The sequence below is a fragment of the Vombatus ursinus genome, unplaced genomic scaffold (genome assembly GCF_900497805.2).
Source record: "Vombatus ursinus unplaced genomic scaffold, bare-nosed wombat genome assembly UNPS02014818.1, whole genome shotgun sequence".
Taxonomy (NCBI): Eukaryota; Metazoa; Chordata; class Mammalia; order Diprotodontia; family Vombatidae; genus Vombatus; species Vombatus ursinus.
The window spans coordinates 51,555,500-51,575,825 of record NW_020954596.1 but is presented as its reverse complement, the minus strand read 5'-3'; the positions used below and the strand labels follow the sequence as shown (position 1 = coordinate 51,575,825).

The 20,326-nt window shown below is 38.3% G+C and overlaps 1 protein-coding gene across 3 annotated transcripts in view; it reads left to right on the top strand.

The window, feature by feature from the left end:
- Positions 1–10,265: 10,265 nt before the first annotated feature.
- The window catches only part of ATP8A1 (ATPase phospholipid transporting 8A1), a 287,178-nt gene continuing 277,117 nt past the window's right edge, over positions 10,266–20,326 (top strand). For all 3 annotated transcript variants that reach the window (XM_027836226.1, XM_027836225.1, XM_027836227.1), the window contains exon 1: positions 10,266–10,621. In XM_027836226.1, coding sequence (XP_027692027.1) covers positions 10,573–10,621 — 49 coding nt within the window. In that variant the 5' untranslated portion in view covers positions 10,266–10,572. The remainder of the gene's footprint in view (positions 10,622–20,326) is intronic.

Below are 20,326 nucleotides of genomic sequence, written 5' to 3'. Positions count from 1 at the left end.
AGACCTACTTTCATTTTTCTGGGAGAAAACATATTAGATGTGTGTGTGTGTGTGTGTGTGTGTGTGTGGGTGGGTGGGTGTAAAATACAAAGCATTTTCAGGAATAGGGAGGAGTACTAAAACGTGGGTGAATCATCAAAGGCTCTTGTAGGAAGCAGCAATTAAGCTAAGCCTTGAGGGGAGCTAGGGTTTACAAGACATAGATGTGAGGAAAATGTCTTTCAGGCATAGGGACAGCCTGTGTGCCAAAGTACAGAGATGGGAAACTGAATACTGTTTACAGCAATAGTAAATTGACACATTTAGTGGGAATATAGAATACATGAGTGAAATAATGTGAAATCAGCCAGCAAAGACTTGAGTGGAGGAGGAAAACAATAACAGGCTGGATTGTCTTTTGAAAATAGCTCAGTGCTTTTGATTATCCCAAGTTTCTCTATGAAAGGAAGGGCTGTCTTTTTATCATCCATGTTCTTATGTTGATACCATAGGGCTGCAAATCCTGAAATACCATCACGTATTTGGGGTGGGTGGGGGAGTTGGCTGCAACTCATTACCAACAAATTGCACAAGATACATTGTATAAAGGATGTCATCAGAAAATACACCTCAGAGAGTACAAGCAAAAGGAGATGAGCTAAATCATGTAGTGGAACAAGGCTTATAGAAAGCCAGAACCCTCCATCGGTGTCAGAACAATGCCAAGAGATATAGAAACCTCTTACACAATATTTACAGAAGGAAATGGACAAGAGTTTTACAGGATGAGAAAGCGTGAATGTTTGTGATCTGTAGGGCAGCTACATGGTGCAGTGGATAGAGTGCCAGGCCTGGAGTCAGGAAGATATTTTCATGAGTTCAAATCTAGCCTCAAACACTTACTAGCTGTGTGAAACTGGGCAAGTAACTTAACCCTGTTTGCCTCAGTTTCCTCTTCTGCAAAATGAGCTGGAGAAGGAAATGGCAAACCACTTTGGTATCTTTGCCAAGAAAACCCCAAAAGGGGTCACAAAGAGTCAGACATGGCTGAAAAAACTAAACTTGTGGTATGTGCCATTGGAAAGGTATCCACATTAATGAGATAATAGACCCAAAGTACTGAAGTATTAAAAGCACAGGATTCTTGTTTTAGGCATAGGACCGTCCAGTACCCAGTTAACTGGGAAAGTTATATATTAGAAGTCTGAAATGGAGAGCTTGCCCCAAATCCTCATGGTCTTGATCTGGTCCAAGATTTCTACATATGACATCTCATAAATCTGAACTCAAAGGTTGCTTAAGAGAGGGGTTGGAGTTCCAGAGAAGGCATAGACAGATACTTATAAAAGCCAATGAAGAAATAACCCAGTGTTTGAAAAAAGTAGAAAACAGAAAGTGCCTGGGGAAAGGCCCCTATTTGACAAAAACTGTTGAGAAAACTGGAAAGCAGTCTGGCAGAAATTAGGCCTAGACCAACACTTTAGATCACATTCTACAATACATTGTAATTGGATTTTAAATTAATATTAAAGATCATACTGTAAAAAAATTTGAAGAGAAACGTTATGTACCTCTTGCAGTTATGGGTAAGAGATGTATTCTTAGCAAACAAAAGACAGGGGTGATTATAAAAGCTAAAAAAGATAACTGTTTACTTGAAAGCTGAAAAGTTTCTGCACAGACATTTATGCAACTAGAATAAGAAGGGAAGTGGGTGAATGGGGAGAAAATCTTTGTATCACATTTTTCTAAGGTATTGACAATTATTTATTGACAATAAATATATATATGATTAATAGCCAGACCTAATAGATGGATATCAAAGGATACAAACAGTTTTCAAAAGAATTGTAAAGTATCTACAACCACATGAAAGGGTGTTCCAAATCACTAATAACAAGGGAAATGAAAATCAAAACAACCCTGAGGTTTTGCCTCATACCGTGAAAATTGGCAAAAATGGCAACAGTTAATGTTAGAGGTGTTGTGGAAAGATAGTCACACTAATGCATTGTTGTAAAATGGCTGTAAATTAGCATAACAGTTTTGGAAACAAATTTTGAATTATACAAATAAAGTGACTAAAATGTAAAAACCCTTTAAACCAGAGATTCCATTACCTGGCTTATACCTCAAGGAAGCTATTATTAAGAAGAAAGTGTTTATATACTTCAAATATTTATAGCAGCATTTTTTGTAATTCCTAAGAATTGAAAGCAAAATAGATACCCATCAATTGGGGAATGGCTAAATAAGTTATGGTACAGGAATGTAATAGAATATTATTGTACTATAAGAAATGATATGTATGATTAAAATGGAGAAGCATGGAAAGATCTATGTGAACTGATACAGAGTGAAGTAAGCAGAGCTAAGAAAATACACACAGCAATCACAATAATGTAAAAAGAAAGAACAAATATATATCAAAAAAGTAAGGAAGTTAATGTAACAAAATTATAAAGATAAACTAGGACAAATGAAGGAATATAAGACACCTCTAACCTATCCTTTGGGGGAGGCAAGAAGTCCACAAATCCACATTGCACATGTTTTTAGACTTTGTTAATGTGCCAATCAATTGGGCCAACATTCTTTTCCTCCAAAACAAAAATTATGCATCATATGCGATGGCTTTCTTGGGATAACTATGGGAATGTAAGATTGAGTAAATATCAGTAAAGACCTATTTTTAAAAAGCCAATGGAGAATCTAGCTGCCAATTCAGAAATGTTACAGAGCCATAAGATAAATTTGGGGAATACTACTCTATGATCTGTTCACTTCCCTATATAAGACCAGACTTGTTAGCCAAGCTGACTAGCATTGCCCCCTATTGGCAATTATTTCATCTATTAGTGGACAACCTTGACTCATATTATGCAAGTCTGAAGCAATGCCTCCCATCCCAGTTGCTATTTAACCCTAGATGCTTCAGCTTTCTACTTCAGCAAGGATACCAGGTGACTAGGAAAATAATCATACCATTTGGTATGAAGGGGAACATCTCAAAAAGGAGTTGTTTTTGGGAAAGGAAAATTAGTTTTATTTTAAACAAGGGTTGCCTCAGGCCTTGAATTTTTCCTTCCTCTGAACTCCATCTCTGTCTATTGATTTCCAGCTTTCAAGATGCAGCTCAAATGTTATCTTCTTCATCAAGTCTTCCTTGCTTCTTCTCTTACCTCATCTTTCTCCTCTCCAAATCAGAAATGATCTTTCTTTCCCTTATGTTAGGATCTCATGATCTCTGACACAGACACAAGCTAGGAGAAAGGAAGTAATTCAGATAGTGCTATTAAAAATAATTTCTGACTGGGGGAGGGGAAGCAGCACCTATTTCATTTTTGTCTTTCTATCCCAAGTGTTTTGTACATAGTAGGCGCTTTATAAATGTTTGGGACCCTTTTTTTTTTAAGAGAAGGCTGCCAATCTGTTCCACAAGGACTTACTAGTTTACAATTCCACTAGTGAAGTATGAGCATATTTATTTCTCCACAACCACACTAGTTTTGAGTTTTGTCATTTTTATATTTGTCCCTGAAGTCTGGCATGAGTAGTTTTAAATATGAATTTTTCTTTAGTTAGACAAACTTGTTTAGCACATTTCCTTAAATTTCTGATGAAAGCACACTTATTCTCCCTAAGGTAAAGGCACACAGCAAATGGGGTAAATGCTTTGGGTGCCCCCCAAAAAAGTCACATGGTTCTGACTGTGCCTCTTTGCCTGTCTTCATTTCAGTCTCCCCTTTCAGCAGTTATTTCTTCTCCAACAATGTCAGTCACTGCCCTGAGTACTTCCTTCTGTGACTACCTGTGGGCCTCAGGTAAGAACCAGGGATTGGTCTGTATGTAGATACAATATAGAATAACAATTTCTTGGGCTCAGAAACATGTAGCCCCAACATTTTATGAAATAACTGTGCTCTAGGAATTTGCATTCCAAATATTAGAATATGCCCACATTTGTTTTAAAGAGGCAGGAGAAATAAAGCTGGACTTTAGCTGTGGTCTCTTTGTTCTGTGGATAGAAAGATAGCTTCCTTAAGTCTCCAGGAAAAAAAAGACACATTCAGCAGGATGTCTTGTACTAGGTCTTGGTCATTCTCCGAAATTTGATCTCAGATTTGTGGCAAAGTTTAGATGTCTGGCAAATTTCCCCACTGGATGTCGGAGAGGAAGTAATTCTTTTCCAGGTATGCATTTCAATAATGTCTGTCAGTGTCCTGTAATCTTGCCAACGTATCAGCCAACGAGGGGCTAGCAGCTGAAGTCTGCAAGACTACATCAAGGCCTAATTCATCTGCTTTCTGCTCCTACAGCTGAAACACTTGTTCCATGGAGCTGCTGACTGTCTCGCACCTGGAGGATGCTGGTTATCTTCTCTCCCAAAGGGTCCAGGACAGTGTCGATAGCAGCCAGCAGTTGTCTTTGGTGATCTTTCGGGTCAGGGAAAGCCTTAAGTTGGGTCTCCTCCAACTACAAATTTTGACCCTTCTTCAGAGCCCCTGCACAGCTGACGATGCCTCCCTCTGAGGCTTCCTTTCTGCATCTCATCTCCTTGGAACTTCGTGCTCCTCACTGTCATAAATGTTTATTTTAATTGAATTGAAAAGGAAGAAGCTCAGGGACAGCTACTTCCTACTGTCACTCTGCTCTCCGGTGGTCTGCTTTTTCTTTCCCTCTGTCAAGTGCTACATGGTTCCTGATTCAGGCAATGTCATAAAGGCTAGTTTTAGATACCAGAAATGGGAGCTCTGCTTTGCCATACTTAGATATACTGGCAGCAGGCAGCCGCAGTAACAGAGTCTGGTGCCCTTCTAGCAGCTCTTGGTAGTAGCTGCTGCCTTTCCTGTTATGGCAATAGACCTCTACTCACATGTTGCTTGGCATTTGGGGGGGGGGTAATCCGGGTTAAGTGACTTGCCCAAGGTCACACAGCTAGTACATATCAAGTGTCTGAGGCCAGATGTAAATTCAGGTCCCTGACTCCAGGAATGGTGCTCTATCCACTGCGCCACATAACTACCCCTGCTGCTTGGCATTTTTGCATTACACTTCCGTGTATATGTGTTGTCAATTATTATGAATATTGTTTGAACTTTTATATGGCTAGAAAACTAGGTAACTCCAAAAGTTTACTACAGATGTCAGGATGATCTCAGAGATGCTCCAGAGATGTCTAAGGAATGCTTAGATCCTACCCAGTGCTTGTTTTAGATCTTCTCAGATCTTTTTTTGGGGTCTACTCAGAGCATGTATTTTGAGTTCCCCAAAGCAGATTGACTTACCTGCTGTTATATATCTCAAACATCTCTTTTCTTGGAGACCAATAGAGGTCAATCAGGCAAAAGTCTGTCGATATCATATAGCCTCACTAAGACTGGAGGAGGGAGCCATTTTAAAAGAATAATTTTAATGTATTAACAATTTCATAATAATTTATAATTAATACTTTTATTATTTGTAACACATTATAATAATTTATAATAGATAATTATATTAATAATAACTTAATAATTATAACAATTATCAAAACTAGCATTTACATAATGCTTTATGGTTTGCAAAGCCCTTTAAAAATATTCTATCACCCAATCCTGAGAATTAGGTGCTATTATTATCTTCATTTTATAGTTGATGAAACTGAAGCAGGCAGAAGTTAAATGACTTATCTAGGTTCACACAGCTAGAAACTCTTTGTGATCATATGTGATCTCAGATCTTCCTTGCTCTATTCACTGTGCTACATAACTGCTTCATAAGATTATAAAGGAAACCAATTATATTAAAATAAGTTAGCAAAATATATATATATATTTAAATTCATGGACCCCAAGTTAATTACCATTGTTCTAAAGAAAGTGAAATCATAGAGAAAATGGGTTACTTTCACGATCAACTGGGGGAAAGAAAAAAAATTATATGGAAGGGACAAAGCTTCAGAGTACCAACATAACATGTAATCATTAACCTTCCCCTCCCCTCAATGGACAAGGTTGTACAGATTGATTACCCATTCACCATTTGCTCTCCTCCCACTCCCCAGACTGGTGAGAAATTTGAAGTTTCTGGAGCAGAGGGAGGGAAAATGTTATGGGGGGGTGGAATTAACAAATATTGTTATCATAAGGATGATATGTTATTAGGTAATGATTTAATTTAAGATTTAATCATCTGAATCATGTCTGTCTGGGAATTTATTATGTTTTCTCCATTGTTTCTATGGAATTAACTCACCCCTGAATCATAATTTTGTGTGGTTGTGACATTGTAGGTTTTTTGGTGGAACCAATTAAAGTTAGACATGATGTGCCAGTAAAAATGTAGTTCCTACTCCCATCTCCTCCCCCTTCTACTCCCCCCCACACACATATACCTTGCAATTATACATACCAACAGAAGTGTTTACCAGCAAAGGGGGCCAAAGTACCATATTTATTTTGTGTGTTTCAACACTAAAGTTAAAATAGGAAGTGGATTGAGGAGGAGTGTTTTACTGACTTTAGACATGGAGAGAAAGCATGGTATAGTGAGTGGAAAGAGTACTGACCTGGGAATCCAAAGATGAGTTAGAGTTCCAATTCTGAAACTTCTAAGCTGTGTGGCTGCAGACAAATCATTTTAACTCTTCAAAACTTGTCTGTAAAACATTTTTTCCTTATTACTAAGTAAGATTGGTGTGAGGCAAGTGCTTTATAAAGCATAAAATATTATGTAAATTGAATTATTCTTTTCCTTCTATTGATCTAAATATAAAATATCCCATTCTCAATTCTTTTAGAAGCGATCAGGTATAAACCAATAATCAATCCAACCTGAGTGATGTGACTCTGTGTGCGTGTGTGTTCGATTGTGAGACATGGGAGACACTGGTACAGGACCGCCGAGCATGGCATTCCCACATCAAAAAGGATGCTGCATTCTATGAGCAAAACAAAATTGCAGCAGCTCAAAAGACGCATGAGATATGCAAATTTAGAGACATTTCCACTCTAAATGTTCATATGGATTGTTGTACCTGACCTACAGTAGAGCTTCTAAACTCACATTGGTCTCCTCAGCCATGGCCAGACATACTGTACTTTAACCCCAACATAATGATGTCATTTTGCTCCTTTTCAAGAATGAAAGACAACAACCATAAGTATGTCCCAAAAGTCTTTGTGCAGTCAGGACACCCATAATATTTAAAGTTTATTTTTACCCAACACAATCATAAATTTAGAGTTTAAAGAGATAATATATAACAACTGAATATTATGATCTAAAAATGATACATTATTCTCAATTTCTTTGGCTCTTAAGGTAATCTAAGATAATTACAAACTTTTCTACAAATCTACATTTATATAATTTTATACTTTATTTCATTACATATGTGCATATATACCTAAACACTCATATGTATATATGTATACACACATGTCAAAAAAGCATAATACTGCATCATGTGATATGATACATACGTGTATATGTATAAAAGTGTGAATGTATACATAACAACCACAAAAGTGTGAATACATACAGATATATCTGTGTATACTATATCTGTATGTATATATATAACATATGTATAAATCTATATGTATATATGCATGTATATACATATATATGCATATATGTCTATGTATCTCTATATGCACATGCTTATTTATATGTGTAGGCATACATATAGATGCATCTATATCTATGTGTATGTATATTATATATATTTACATACAGGTATATATTGCATATTTGTACATGTATGAGGTGTACATATACATAGTATATATGTATATTGTATATATGTATGTGTGAGCCACCCTTTCTTTCTAGTTTGTTCTCAGAAACAATAGTGTCATATTCTTCTTAGTAGATTATAAATTCTATGAGGATGGGAAATATATTATTGATTCTTTCCCCAATATCAGGACAAAATTCTGCATCTAATATGTGCTTAACAAATATTTGTCAAATGAAACTGAATCCCCAAAAGACTGATTAGATGAAAGTAAAGATAACTGATAGCTGTGCATTGTGATTTATGAAGCTTCTTAGTAAAGGAGATCACATTTGATTTAATTGGTCTACCTTGATTTCAATAAATCTCCTGATCTTATTTTCAATAAAGCACCTAGTCTTCCATGAATGAAAGGTGGTATTGTTGTTTTTGTTGTTCAGGGATGTCTAAATCTTCATGACCTCATTTGGGGTTTTCTTGGCAAAGATACTGGAATAGTTGGCCATTTTCTTCTTCAGTTAACTTTACAGATAAGGAAACTGAGCAAACAGAGTTAAGTGACTTGCCCAGGGTCACACAACTGATGTCTGAGACCAGATTTGAACTCGGGAAGAAAAGTCTTCCTGACTTTAGGCCAGGCACTTTATCTGCCCAAGACACCTAGCTGCCGAGGTGGTATTAGCTGTTATCAAAACAGTCTTTCCTACCTTTTCCCTCTTAACATTTCCTTCCATTACCAGTAATTTAATATATCATTTCTAGAATATTTATTTATTATTTATCTATTTTAATGTTTCTATGTTTCTGTTCTGCTTACCTTTAATTGTTTTGTTTTAGTTTCAGTATCTGGACTATCTGTTCCCGTGAAACTCTATCTTACTTTCTAACAGGCCAAGACAAAATAATAGCGGCAGGTAGTGGTAGTATATTCTTTAAAGCAGTATTTAGCCTGGGGTTGGGGATGTTAAAATTTCTCAGTGTCTTATTTAATTCTAAAGACTGAGCTTTTTTAAAAGAGAGTGAGCTTTCTGTGTTCTTAGTAACACCAGCACCTGGAACAGCACCAGGTACACAGAAGGGGCTTAATAAATACTTGTTGACTTCCTGGCTGAATATTAAAGTATGTCAGAACCAAGATTAGAAAATGCAGCACGCAGAAAGAAATCCAAGGCAAGAGCACTCACTCTAGGAGCCAGCCGGCTACTAGCAGCTTCTCTGGCCTGAGGCCTGGATGTAATCAGATTTCCCAGGGATCTATCCAAAACAACCTCAGTTAAGATAGGAGCTCCAAGAAAAAAGATCTGAATTTGAATCAGTCTTTCATGAAATGCGGGAGGGAGGCAAAGACAAGTTAAGAAAGAAATGGTTTGTTTAAATTTATTCCTTAATTAATATTTCAACAACTCAGTTTTTCCTCACTTCCAATGGAATCTTAGCATCTAACTTGAAAACAAAAGTGTTTTCCCTTTCAGTTGGGTATTCAAAATAAAAGACGGTGGATGTTAGTACGTTCTAATAACACTGTGACATTTTAGCCAAAATGAATTTTTTTTTATTTACAGACGTTAAGGGAGGTAAGATCAATCTTCTCTTTAAATGCTGAGGTTAAAGTGCACGGTTAATACCCATGGACTAAAGGGTCTGCTCCTTTCCCACCACAGGCCTGACAGGAAAAAATTCTCTGCCAATTGCAGCTTTTAATTTTAATTTTGACTTTGGAGTTTTCCCAAGCTGACGAGAACAGGTGAAAGGGAGGCATCACGCTGGGCCCCACAAGCCTGCGGTACAACCCTCCCATATTAAACCCTCAGGAAGCGGGGTTTCCCAACCTGCTTCTCTTGGAACCTGTTGCTCTAATCTAGGACAAGGAGACCAAGCGATGGGTGCAGCTGCCAACGCAGAGATTCCCCAGTATGCAGCTGGGGGAAAGGGGTTATTTCCCCTTCAGCACAATGGGTGCCTCTGCTGCAGAAATTATTCTGCGCACCCTCTTTCCTTCTTCATGTTGTCGAAGTCTTTTCACGCCTAGAGGCACCTTCACCACTTCCCCCCCAGCTCCTCTTTCTCACCCACCGCCCCCAAACAGCCTTTCCCCAGAACCCAGAAGCCCAACGCTAGCCTGGGACCGGGGGAGGTCAGTTCCATTGGCTCTGAAAGCAAAAGGAGGGTTCAAGAAAGAACCTACAAGGGTCTAAAATGAAGGGTGGACAGGTTTCTCTCCCCACTGTGCAATAAGTTAATTGAATTGGGGTGAGCAGACAAGGTGGGTGGAGGAATACAGAAGAATGGACGGCACAAAAGCACGCGAAGTGTGTCCCCGGAGTGCAATGGACGCTTCTCCCTCCCCCTTTTCGTGAAGTGTGGTACAGTCCACAGAGAGGTGGGCGGCTCTCAAGGCGGCTGGAGCAGAGAGCCGGCAGTAGCGCGTTTGGGTCTGGTGCCACCCCTCGCCCCCTCCCTTTCCTTTCGGGCTGCTGCAGCCTTAGCGCGAGCGTGGAGGCGCTGGGGCTCGCCCGCCGCTGGAGCTCCCGAGCGAGCCCGCGCCGCGGCGGCTGCAGTGCTAGCTCCTGCTGGCTAGCAGAGGCACCTTCACCTTCCCCCAGCCGCAGCAGAAGCAGCAGCAGGATCAGTCTAGACGGTGTGGGCTCACTGGGGGCCCCTCCGAGCCCGGGGAGGCGGGTAATGGTCTGGGTGATTGCGAAGCAGCCAGCTCGGCGCCCCAAGATCCCGGGCTAGGAGGTGGAGAATCCTTTAGAGCGGAGGCGGCGGCCTCTGGGCAGTGACAGGTGCACGGTCCCAGCAGAGGGGGAAGAAAAGGAAGAGCGGTTCCCGGGCAGTGGAACCCACCTGCAGCAGCAAGAGTAACAGCGATGCCAACCATGCGGAGAACAGTATCCGAAATCCGCTCCCGGGCCGAGGGTGAGTGGCCGCCGCAGCGTGGGGACGGCCGGGTCCCCAGGGCTGGTGGTGAAGAGGAGGCTACATTGGCTGCAGATGCCTCTCAGAGCTTGCAGCAGCCTTGGTGGCAGCTGTAGAACTAGCTGGGGATGGGGCGGGGGTGGGGAGAAGGGAATGTGGGCGGAGGGGGGAGGATGTGTGTAGGGAATGGATGCTGGGGAGGGGGGATGCAGATGCCCTTTGTAAAAATCCCCTTCTTACTTCCTTTCCCCCCACTTTCTTCACCTCTCCTATCCCCACTCATCTCCTCTCCTCCGTCCCACCTCCTATCTCTCCCAATACTGTCTCCCTTCCCCACCACCTCTTTCCCCCCCTCCCCATCACCTCTTCTCCTCTACCCCTCCTTTGGGCCAGAAGAATCGACCGCACCTTCTTCTCTCCCTATCTCCTTTTTTTCTTTCGTGTTTTGCCTTTGGCCACGAACCCAATCCACTCACGGTAATCCAAGGCGTCAGCCCTAATGCTATCGCTGCAGCCTGATCATCCTACCCGTGTTCCACCCCCCACCCCCCACCCCAGCCTCCTTCCTTTCCTAGGCTCAAAGCCACACACACGCACAGTTCTCCGTAAGCGTCCCTCTCCCGGAACTAGAGAATTTGGAGGCCGCAGACCCCTTAGCCCCCAGCAACCTTTCTGCAGCTCCAGGGGAGCCGCTCTTTTGCGGCCCTGACTATCTGCAAACCTTTTTTCACCCTGAAGGAAGTGGCTGCCCATTGGCTTTGTTGTTAGAGGACCTCCGACTGTTCAATTTTGCTCTTTGTTGATGGGTTTTGTTTTACCTTTTCTTTGTAACCTAAACTTAGGCCTGCTTACCTGCCTTACTCCTTTTATAAGAAGGAAATTCCTTTCTCCTCGACCCAGGTCCAGCTGTTGAATTTTTACCATCCACACTTGTTAGCATTGAGCAACAGGATGGATGTCTATATCGCTTCTCTTTCTAGCAAAACCTAGCTTTATGTATACCTGAATTTTTCTATTCAAGATGTGACAGACTCACATTTTTATGTGTATAGTATCACAGGGAAGAATGCAGATAGAGAAATTTTTGATGCCATTAGGTTTTATTTTTTAATGTGAAGCAGATGGTGAAAGGATTGCAAAAGGTGGAGTGGTCAAAATAAATAGCAAGAAATATATAATATCACATGTATATAGCACTTTAAAGATCAATCTTCACGTAAACTTCATGGGAGTTAGTGCAATTATTGTTATCCCCATTTTACAGGTGAGGAGAATGAGACTTGGATATGTAGGTAGTAACTTGACCACTATCACACAGCTAACTAGTAAATATCAGAGTTGGGTTTCAGACCACTCTTCTAACCCTAAATCTAGGTTTCTTTTGACCCTACAAATTTGTCTCCTCTAGTAGAACTGATTGACAGTTAAGAGAAGTCAGGAGTTGGAGCTCATATTCCTAGTTCCATGTTAATTAGTCATATGTTCACTCAGATGCTTCTGCTAATAGCATTTTATTAAAATGTTGTATTTCTAAATTTACATTCTAGTTAGATTCAATATTATAGAAATTCCTCTTCTAAAGCACAGATTTTTTAAATGATGTGTTTTCCTTCCATAGTTTCGTAAACATCCTTTCTATACACTTTTTGAAGTGTGTCTCAGATTACAAAGGAGACAACCAGAATTTTTATAACATAAAATTTTACTGATCTTTTGATTTTTACATATTCATTTGATATTCATTTTTCCTCTCCCTGTAAGAGAGTCATCTCTTGTTACAATGAATAAAAAAGAAAAGTTTAGCAAAATCAATGAAAACATTGAAAAAAAAATCTGACATTACATGCAGTGTTCCATATCCATAATCCCCCACCTCTGCCAAAGAAGGTAGGAGGAGGTACTCTGTCTTATGTCTTTTTTGAAGACACTCTTGGTTGTTACAGTTTCACCATATTCAGGTTTAATCATTTTGTTATTGTTGTTTTTGCATTTACAATATAGTCATTTTATATGCTGTTTTCCTGGTTCTGCTCATTTCATTTTGCATCAGTTCATATACATTTTCCCATACTTCTCTGTACTTTTCATATTTATAATTTTTACAGTAATATGCAGTAATAGAGTAATGCAGTAGTATTCTATTATACTCATGTAACAAAACTTTGTTAGCTATTTTCCAATCGATGTACTACTTCTCTCTCCCCCTCCCAGTTCTTTGATGCTACACAAAGTGCTGCTAATAAATATTTTGGTGTATACAAGTCCTTTCTTTTTATCATTGATCTTTTTGGGCTCTGTGCCTAGCAGTTGGATCTAGGATGGGATGGGAAAATAAGTGATAAGGGTTGGAGGAGTATTGATTCCAGTAACATGAACTGCTAGGTAACTTATAGAATGGAAGAAAAGTCTGAGAATGAGACCAGAAAATGCCATGAACATAAAAGCAATGTCTGCAGGATTTGAGGAGGTAAAATTTAATTACAAGGTAATAGAGTTGAAAAGGACAATAATGATATCACTAATTCACTAATTAGTGTACTTCAATTTAGTTATGATTTATTGAGTTACTGTTGATCAGTATCAAAGTGTCAGATAAAGAACCACAAAATGTTATTGTGAACCTTTGTCAACAGTTTAATCACCAATATCTGTGAACCACACTGAATATCAAAAAACCATTTGGGATTGGAAGCATGGTCTGGGGCCAGTTAGGTAAAGTGGGTTAGATAAGTTTGTGGCTTACAGAGTGAAGTTCAAAAAATGAATGGATTAACTGACAGGAGGGTCCTGTTGTCTTTGGAAATCAATTATGAGTGTGGTTTTTCTCCATGTAGAAAAGAAGGGCAGGTGGTAAGATGTCCAGGTAAGCATTGGTTTCCTGGTGGATGGCCAGCTGAAATGAGTGAAGATGGGAATAGTTTGGAAGTCATTCCAATGGTTCAGACATGGAAGATAATGGACAGACTAAGAATAGTGACAGTGGGTATGGAGAAAAAGGGAGAGAAACATTATGAAGGAAATAAAGACAAGAAAGAACCTTAAAGATCAGCTAACTCCAGAAATGAGAAAGAAATGGGCCCACAAAGGCTAGTTGATTTGTCCAAGTTTACATAGATAGTGATAGAGTTGAATATCCTAATTGGAAAACCAGTTTTCTTTCTACTATGGTGACCTGTCACACAACGGATAGTATAATGTTATACAATCTGAGAGAGAAGTGTTTCAGAATACGAATTTACAGAACAAGATGTCAAAAGTATCACATTTCACTATACCAGTTAGAAGTTATGCAAACCACTCCATGCTTTCAAAATTTTCTGTAATATTCTTTATTAAAATATTCTTTAAGCCTTCCAGATTGATGTGTTCTGTTTTTAAATACCTTGATTCCTGGGAAATCTAGTTTTAATATTTAATGACCACAGTGTTGTATTCTTATGTTCTAATGTGCCATCAAGATAGTTTTCCTTATACAACTAAGTTACATTCCTTAAACTACATTTAAGTCCAGTTAAGTCTGTGAAATTGCCTTAGTTTTAAAAAAGATTCTGGCCATACACTAAAATAGACACAGGGTTCTAGCATTGCAAAAACTTTTGGGATAATATTATACGTGAAGTTATACATGTGCCAAAAGCAGGAAAATTCAAAAACAGGCACACACTGAATGGAGTTGTATTGTGTATCTGTTCAGTGTTATAGTGCTGAAATATAAACAACCTTTTGTGTATAAACATATTTCAAGTAGAATTGTCATGGAGCAATTATTTCCCAAATTGTTTCTGTTTCTTAGTGATAAAGAGAAGGGGAAGGGGCTGGGGAGGAAGGGAATACTTGTTTATTAAGCACTTACTATGTACCATTGCTATTCTAAGCACTTTTACAAATCATCTCATTTGATTCTTACAACAACCCTGTGAGCTAGATATTATTATGATCCTCACTTGACAATTGAGGAAACTGAGGCAGACAAAGGCTAAATGACATGCCCAGCATCACATAGGTAGTAAGTGTCTCAGGCCAAATTTGAATTCAGCTCTTTTTGTGATCTATAGCCTCACATAAAGCACATATAAAGCATGAAACAGCCTTACTGTATTTGACTGCATAATCATTATAGATATGTGGGGTTTTTTCCCCCAGTCCAAAATTTGGTTTATATCCTTTCATTGTGTAATCGTTACATGGTATAATTCTGTTCCTCATGCCACTTAAAAGGTAAACAGAGCAGCAATGTATTCACCAATGGCATATGGATACACATTTATCTCTTGCACATTGTGAGCCCTGAACCTAGAATTAGCAGGGCAAGTGCATTGTCAGTATTCAATTTTAACATATTTAACATATGTTTTATTTGTTTTTATTTATTTTATTTTTAATTATTTTATTATAAAAATAATATTTTATTATTATTAAATGTTACCATTTAACATAGCCATTTAACATATCATGAGTATTCCATGCATCCTGATCTTGCACCTAAGACAGTTTAGTAGTAAATGATTTTTAAGTAATACTGGCACATTTTTAAAAAGCTTTATATAATGGGCCCACCTCACCTTTTCACAAAATGTCATAAATTTGTGAAAGTTATGCAGTGAAATATGAGATTTCATTACCCTTTTTGTGGCCAGGTATGAAAAACAACGAGTAATCCTACACCTTCAATACTTCTGAGAGTCACGCCAATCATTTGTGGTAGTCCAGGAATAAAGTGGGTAGAATTTTGAGAATAGTGAGACTATATGTGGGGGGAAATGGTTGGCTCTGGTGGGATATGTGAAGAGGGAGGGAATTAGCATTTCTGTAGGCCCTTCAGTGTGCCAGGCACTATGCTAAGCACTTTGCAAATATATCTCCTTTGACTTTCATAGCACCCAGTGAGGTAGGTGCTGTTATTATTCCCATTTTACATTTGGGGAAACTGAGGCAAATAGGTTCAGTGACTTGCTTGATCACATACCTAGTAAGATTCTGTGGCTGGATTTGAACTTGGGTCTTCCAGACTCCAGGCCTGATGCTCTTTCCATTGTACCACCTAGCTGCCTTGAAGAGGGGTGGGAATTAAAGTCAACTCCCAGGGACACCTAACTGTGCTATTTACACAAATAGAGAAGTTAAGGAATGAGTGTGCAAGTTAGAAATTACTTCACCTTACCAATACATGAGACTCTAAAGTGAAATTGAGTCATTTTACCTAACTTAGCTTGGGAAAGACTGGAGGCAAGAGAAGCAAATTCGTATAGGTTTCCTAATCCGGAGTTCATCTCCAATTTTGTCATGGTATCATTTCACAACAGCAGCCTAAGCAGAGTGATCTTCCAAAGAGTATGTTTAAAGGAAGGTCTTTTTTTCCTTTGAGTTTATAAAATGTTAGCAGCCTGGGAACATATTTTCATTGTTACTAGAATATGAAGGGTATTAAAGCAGTGAGTCTTCGATCCCGTTCTCTCCCCCACACCAGCACTATAAACATTTCGGTACCCAGAAATGAAAGTATTTTAAGTAGTCACAGCTGGGCAAAACAGCAAAGCTATTGTTTATATAGGGTTCTTTGAATAATGTTGAGGCTTAAACAGACTTGTGTAGCAGCTAACTAGAGACTTGTTTAAAACATATTTACTCATAAGAAATTAGTTGGGGCTGCTAGGGGCCCTGTGGCTAAAGCACCAGCCCTGGAGTCAGGAGTACCCGAGTTCAAATACTAGCTCAGACACTTACTAGTTGTATGACCCTGGGAAAGTCACTTAACACCAATTGCCTCCACACAAAGAAAAGAAAGAGGAAAAAAAAGAAATTAGTTGGTATACCAGAACTGATTCCTCATCATAATGTAAGCCTTTCTTTTTTCTTGTTCTACTAGATAATACTGGGCCCCAAATCCAAATTGTTTATTTTTAATTCCCCAATTATAGCCTATGCTTAATTACCAATATGTTAATCTCATTATCCATTTTGCAGAGGATAGGTTAGCATATAAACTATTTGGGATTTGAATAAATTCAATTCAGAAAACATTTAAGTGCCTTCTTATTTATTATAGACAGAGAAACTGGGATATGTTCTAGGCTTACTATTAGATTGTAGACTTCTCCATTAGGTTGTAAGCTCCTTGAGGGCAAGAACTGTCTTTCAAGCCCAAGTGTGTCCTATTCCCTCACTCCATTAGAATGTCAGCTTCTTGGGGGTAGGGCCTGTTGTTGCATCTTTTTGTGCCCCCAGAGTCTGGCACATAGTAGGTGCTTAATAAATTATTAGGCGCTTAAAAACATTTATTGTGCCTACTTTATGCCAAGCACTGTGCTAAGTCCTAGGGATACACCCCCCCCCCCCCAAAGACAAAAACAGCCCTTACCCTCAAGGACCTCACGTTCTAATGAGGTGGGAGAATAGGTCAGATTTTGGTTTCAATTCCTTAGAATCTGATAGAAATGGAGATAGAGAGGAGTAAGTTTTGTATGGGAAAAAATATATCAGATAGAAGGTGATGAGTGAAGAGGGAAGATCAAGGCTAAAGAGGAGCAATCATTTCCACATGGGAGAATCAGAAAAGGCTTCATGGAACAAGGGGAAGGCTAGCTAGGCCTTGAAGAGGGAGAGGTTTTAACAGATAGAAATGGGAGGGAGTCCATTCAGCTATATGAGAAGGTGTGACAGAGGCATGCAAGCAGGAATGGACAGGAGGATTATGAGGACTAGTAAATATGCCTAGCACATAGTAGGTACTTAATAAGCATTTAGTTAAATTGAGTATTCTAGTTTGGCTGGAATATGAGTATGTAAAGTGGCAGTGAAAAGTAAGGTTGAAAAAATAGGTTAGTACCAGATTCTGTAAGGTCTTCTGTGCTAGGATGAGAAATCGCAACTTTATTTTGCAGGCAGTGGTATTTAATGAAGATTTTTGAATAATGATTCACATTGATACAGCACTTTTAAAGGTTTGCAAAACAGAAGGATACAGAGTAAAGAAATGATGTTCTCAAAGCAGTGTTAGGCAAATACTCAGGCATTTCTGTGAAAGATGAAATTGGAAGAGAGACTGAAAGCAGGACAACCAAGCTGTTCCAGGTTTGAAGAGATGCCAGCCAAAACTGGGGGATGCCCCCCAGGAGGGCCTCCAAGAGGAAGATACATAGTAAGAAGTTGGAAATCTAGTATTGTAGCTCTGAGGAGTCCTGTTCCCAATAGAATGGTCATTTACTGAGAGCAGGGATCTCTTTGTTTTTGTCTTTGTAGCTCTGTTGCCTATCATAGTATTAATCCCTTAATAAATGAATTTTTAATTGAATGGATTGTGGGGATGTTTTGAAATAACTATAGTCTACCTGTAAGTACAGGTTCTAGGGAGACTAGTTATTTCAAAATTAGTGCTCAGAAATCTAAACAATGCCCTGTGGCATGTATTTACATGTTAGGGCCCATACAGAGTTCCATTGCTCTTCAATGTGTTAAAAATGTTTTAAAATAATTTCACTTCTTAAAGTGACTTTATTAAATATGTCTTTGTGAATGTGCTTTGTTGGCTAGGGATTTTGCCCTTTAACTTTGTTCTTTAGAACAAAGCCCAGACATGCATATACCGTTATAAAGTTTCACACCATACAACTAATACTTAAGTAGTATAACCATTGGTGTGATCTTTATGGGACTGCATGTGAATTTATGATATCTATTGATGCCTATTGTATTTGTATTACATATAAAAGGCTTTAAATAGATTTAACAAACATTACTTCTCTCCCATCTTGTCCTATTTTTTTATATGTAAGCAGTATGAAACTTTCAGATCAGAATAAAAATGCCTGTATCTTTATTAGAGATTTTCAGGTATTATACTTCTACCTGTAAAATCAGTCATTTTTAAAATTAAAAGGTGATACAATATTTAAAAGAAAGAGTTGTTAGATTCTTGAGTTATTTGCACAAGTAATTAAATAAAAGGAAGTCTATTTAAATTCAATATTCAGCATTGTTGGCTTGTCTATTCTGTTATTTAATGATAAGTTTCTTTTGAAATCAGTTTTGATTATATTTGGTATACTACTAAAGGGTGTCAAGATGCAACCTAAATTCAATTTGTTGTTGAGTTTACCAATTTATAAATAAAAATGGTGTTGATAAAGGTTATCAAAGGGGATACATCCTCTGTAATTTTTAAGTAATTCCAATGAAATCTGGTATATGGGTTGAAACTAGAGGGAAATATCAAGGGAAAATGCCATTCATGATCTTAAAAGAAAATGGGAATATGAACCCATAACATTTTACACTAGTTTGGGATTGTGTGTGTGTGTGTGTGTGTGTGTGTGTGTGTGTGTAATTATTTATAAAATCCTGCATCCTATTTATAGTCACCATATATCTTTCCATTGACCTTTAGGTAGCTAATAATTTTGACTCTCTGAGTTCATAACATTCCATCATTACAGCCATCTAACAACAAAGAGGTAAACTTGCCATGAGTAACCAGTTTGTGATCATTGAAAATATTATTTGATTTCCCAAGTGCAATCTGTAACAATTCTATCCCTTCTCGTCAATACTGGGTGCAACCCATTTTTTCATCTGCAGCTCGTATCTAAGATACTTTGAAGTGTGGGTTGATCAGATACCTTGTTTGATAAAAGTCTATAAGGCTGCTTTTTATTCTAGTGGGTCAAATGCTTTAAAAAAAAATTTAAGCATAATAAACAATGGACATAGTAGGATCATGTATTGTCTACACTCTTCAACCAGTTGAGTGACCATTAAGATGTGATCTATTGTTGAAAATCATATGCAAAAATCCACTTATTCTCATATTTCCATATTCCCTTCTCATATTCCATATACATATATATATATATGTATATATGTGTGGGGGGGGGGGACATAGAAGGAACTATACAAATACATATTCCCTTTTCTTCTTTTCCTTCCTTTGTCTGTGTTTTGTAGTTTTATGAAGCAATACTACTCCGACTACATCATTTGTAATATTTACTGAATGAGTTAGTAGTCTACCTTGGAAGGTAGTTTGACTGCCTTTTCTCTCCACTGGCAAAAGATATGAAAGAGCCTCCCTGACTGAGGTGGTTTCTGGATTCTTTCAGCCTTCTTATTGTAGCATCTGTTTTGTGTCACTTAAAATTCCCTAAGAAAAAACATTATTTTGTGGTTTTACTTTTGCTCATTTTCTATTTTTCATTATTGCTAATTTGTTTAAACAGAGTTGCTTGGAGTTGTAAGCTCATGCAGTATCTACTTTCTCCTAATTTTTCAGCTTCTATGTGACCTTTTTTCTGATTGATTATCTGACTACACACATAAATGGGATTCTGAAATGACCGATATGTAAAATGATTATTTTCTGTTTGCAATGTAGCCAATTTCATTTTTATGTGACTTAGTGACCTCATTAATGCCCCCCCCAAAAGTGACCAAAATAACAGTAATTATTGACCAGTTGGCTAATTTCCATTGTCCTTTAAAGCTTTATGAGAAAAATCTTCACACTCGTCTTGGACATACTTGATGAACATGTGAAATGTGATGATGCAGGTTTTCCAGATGATATTGTGCAGCAGATTACATCTTTACAGTTGTATAATTGACAAAAAAGTGGGGACTACATAAAATCCCACTGTACCTATTATTTGCTGACTATCAAAAAGAAAACATTTATTGGATAAAGTAAAAATGCTACCTTAGGCTTTCAAGGTT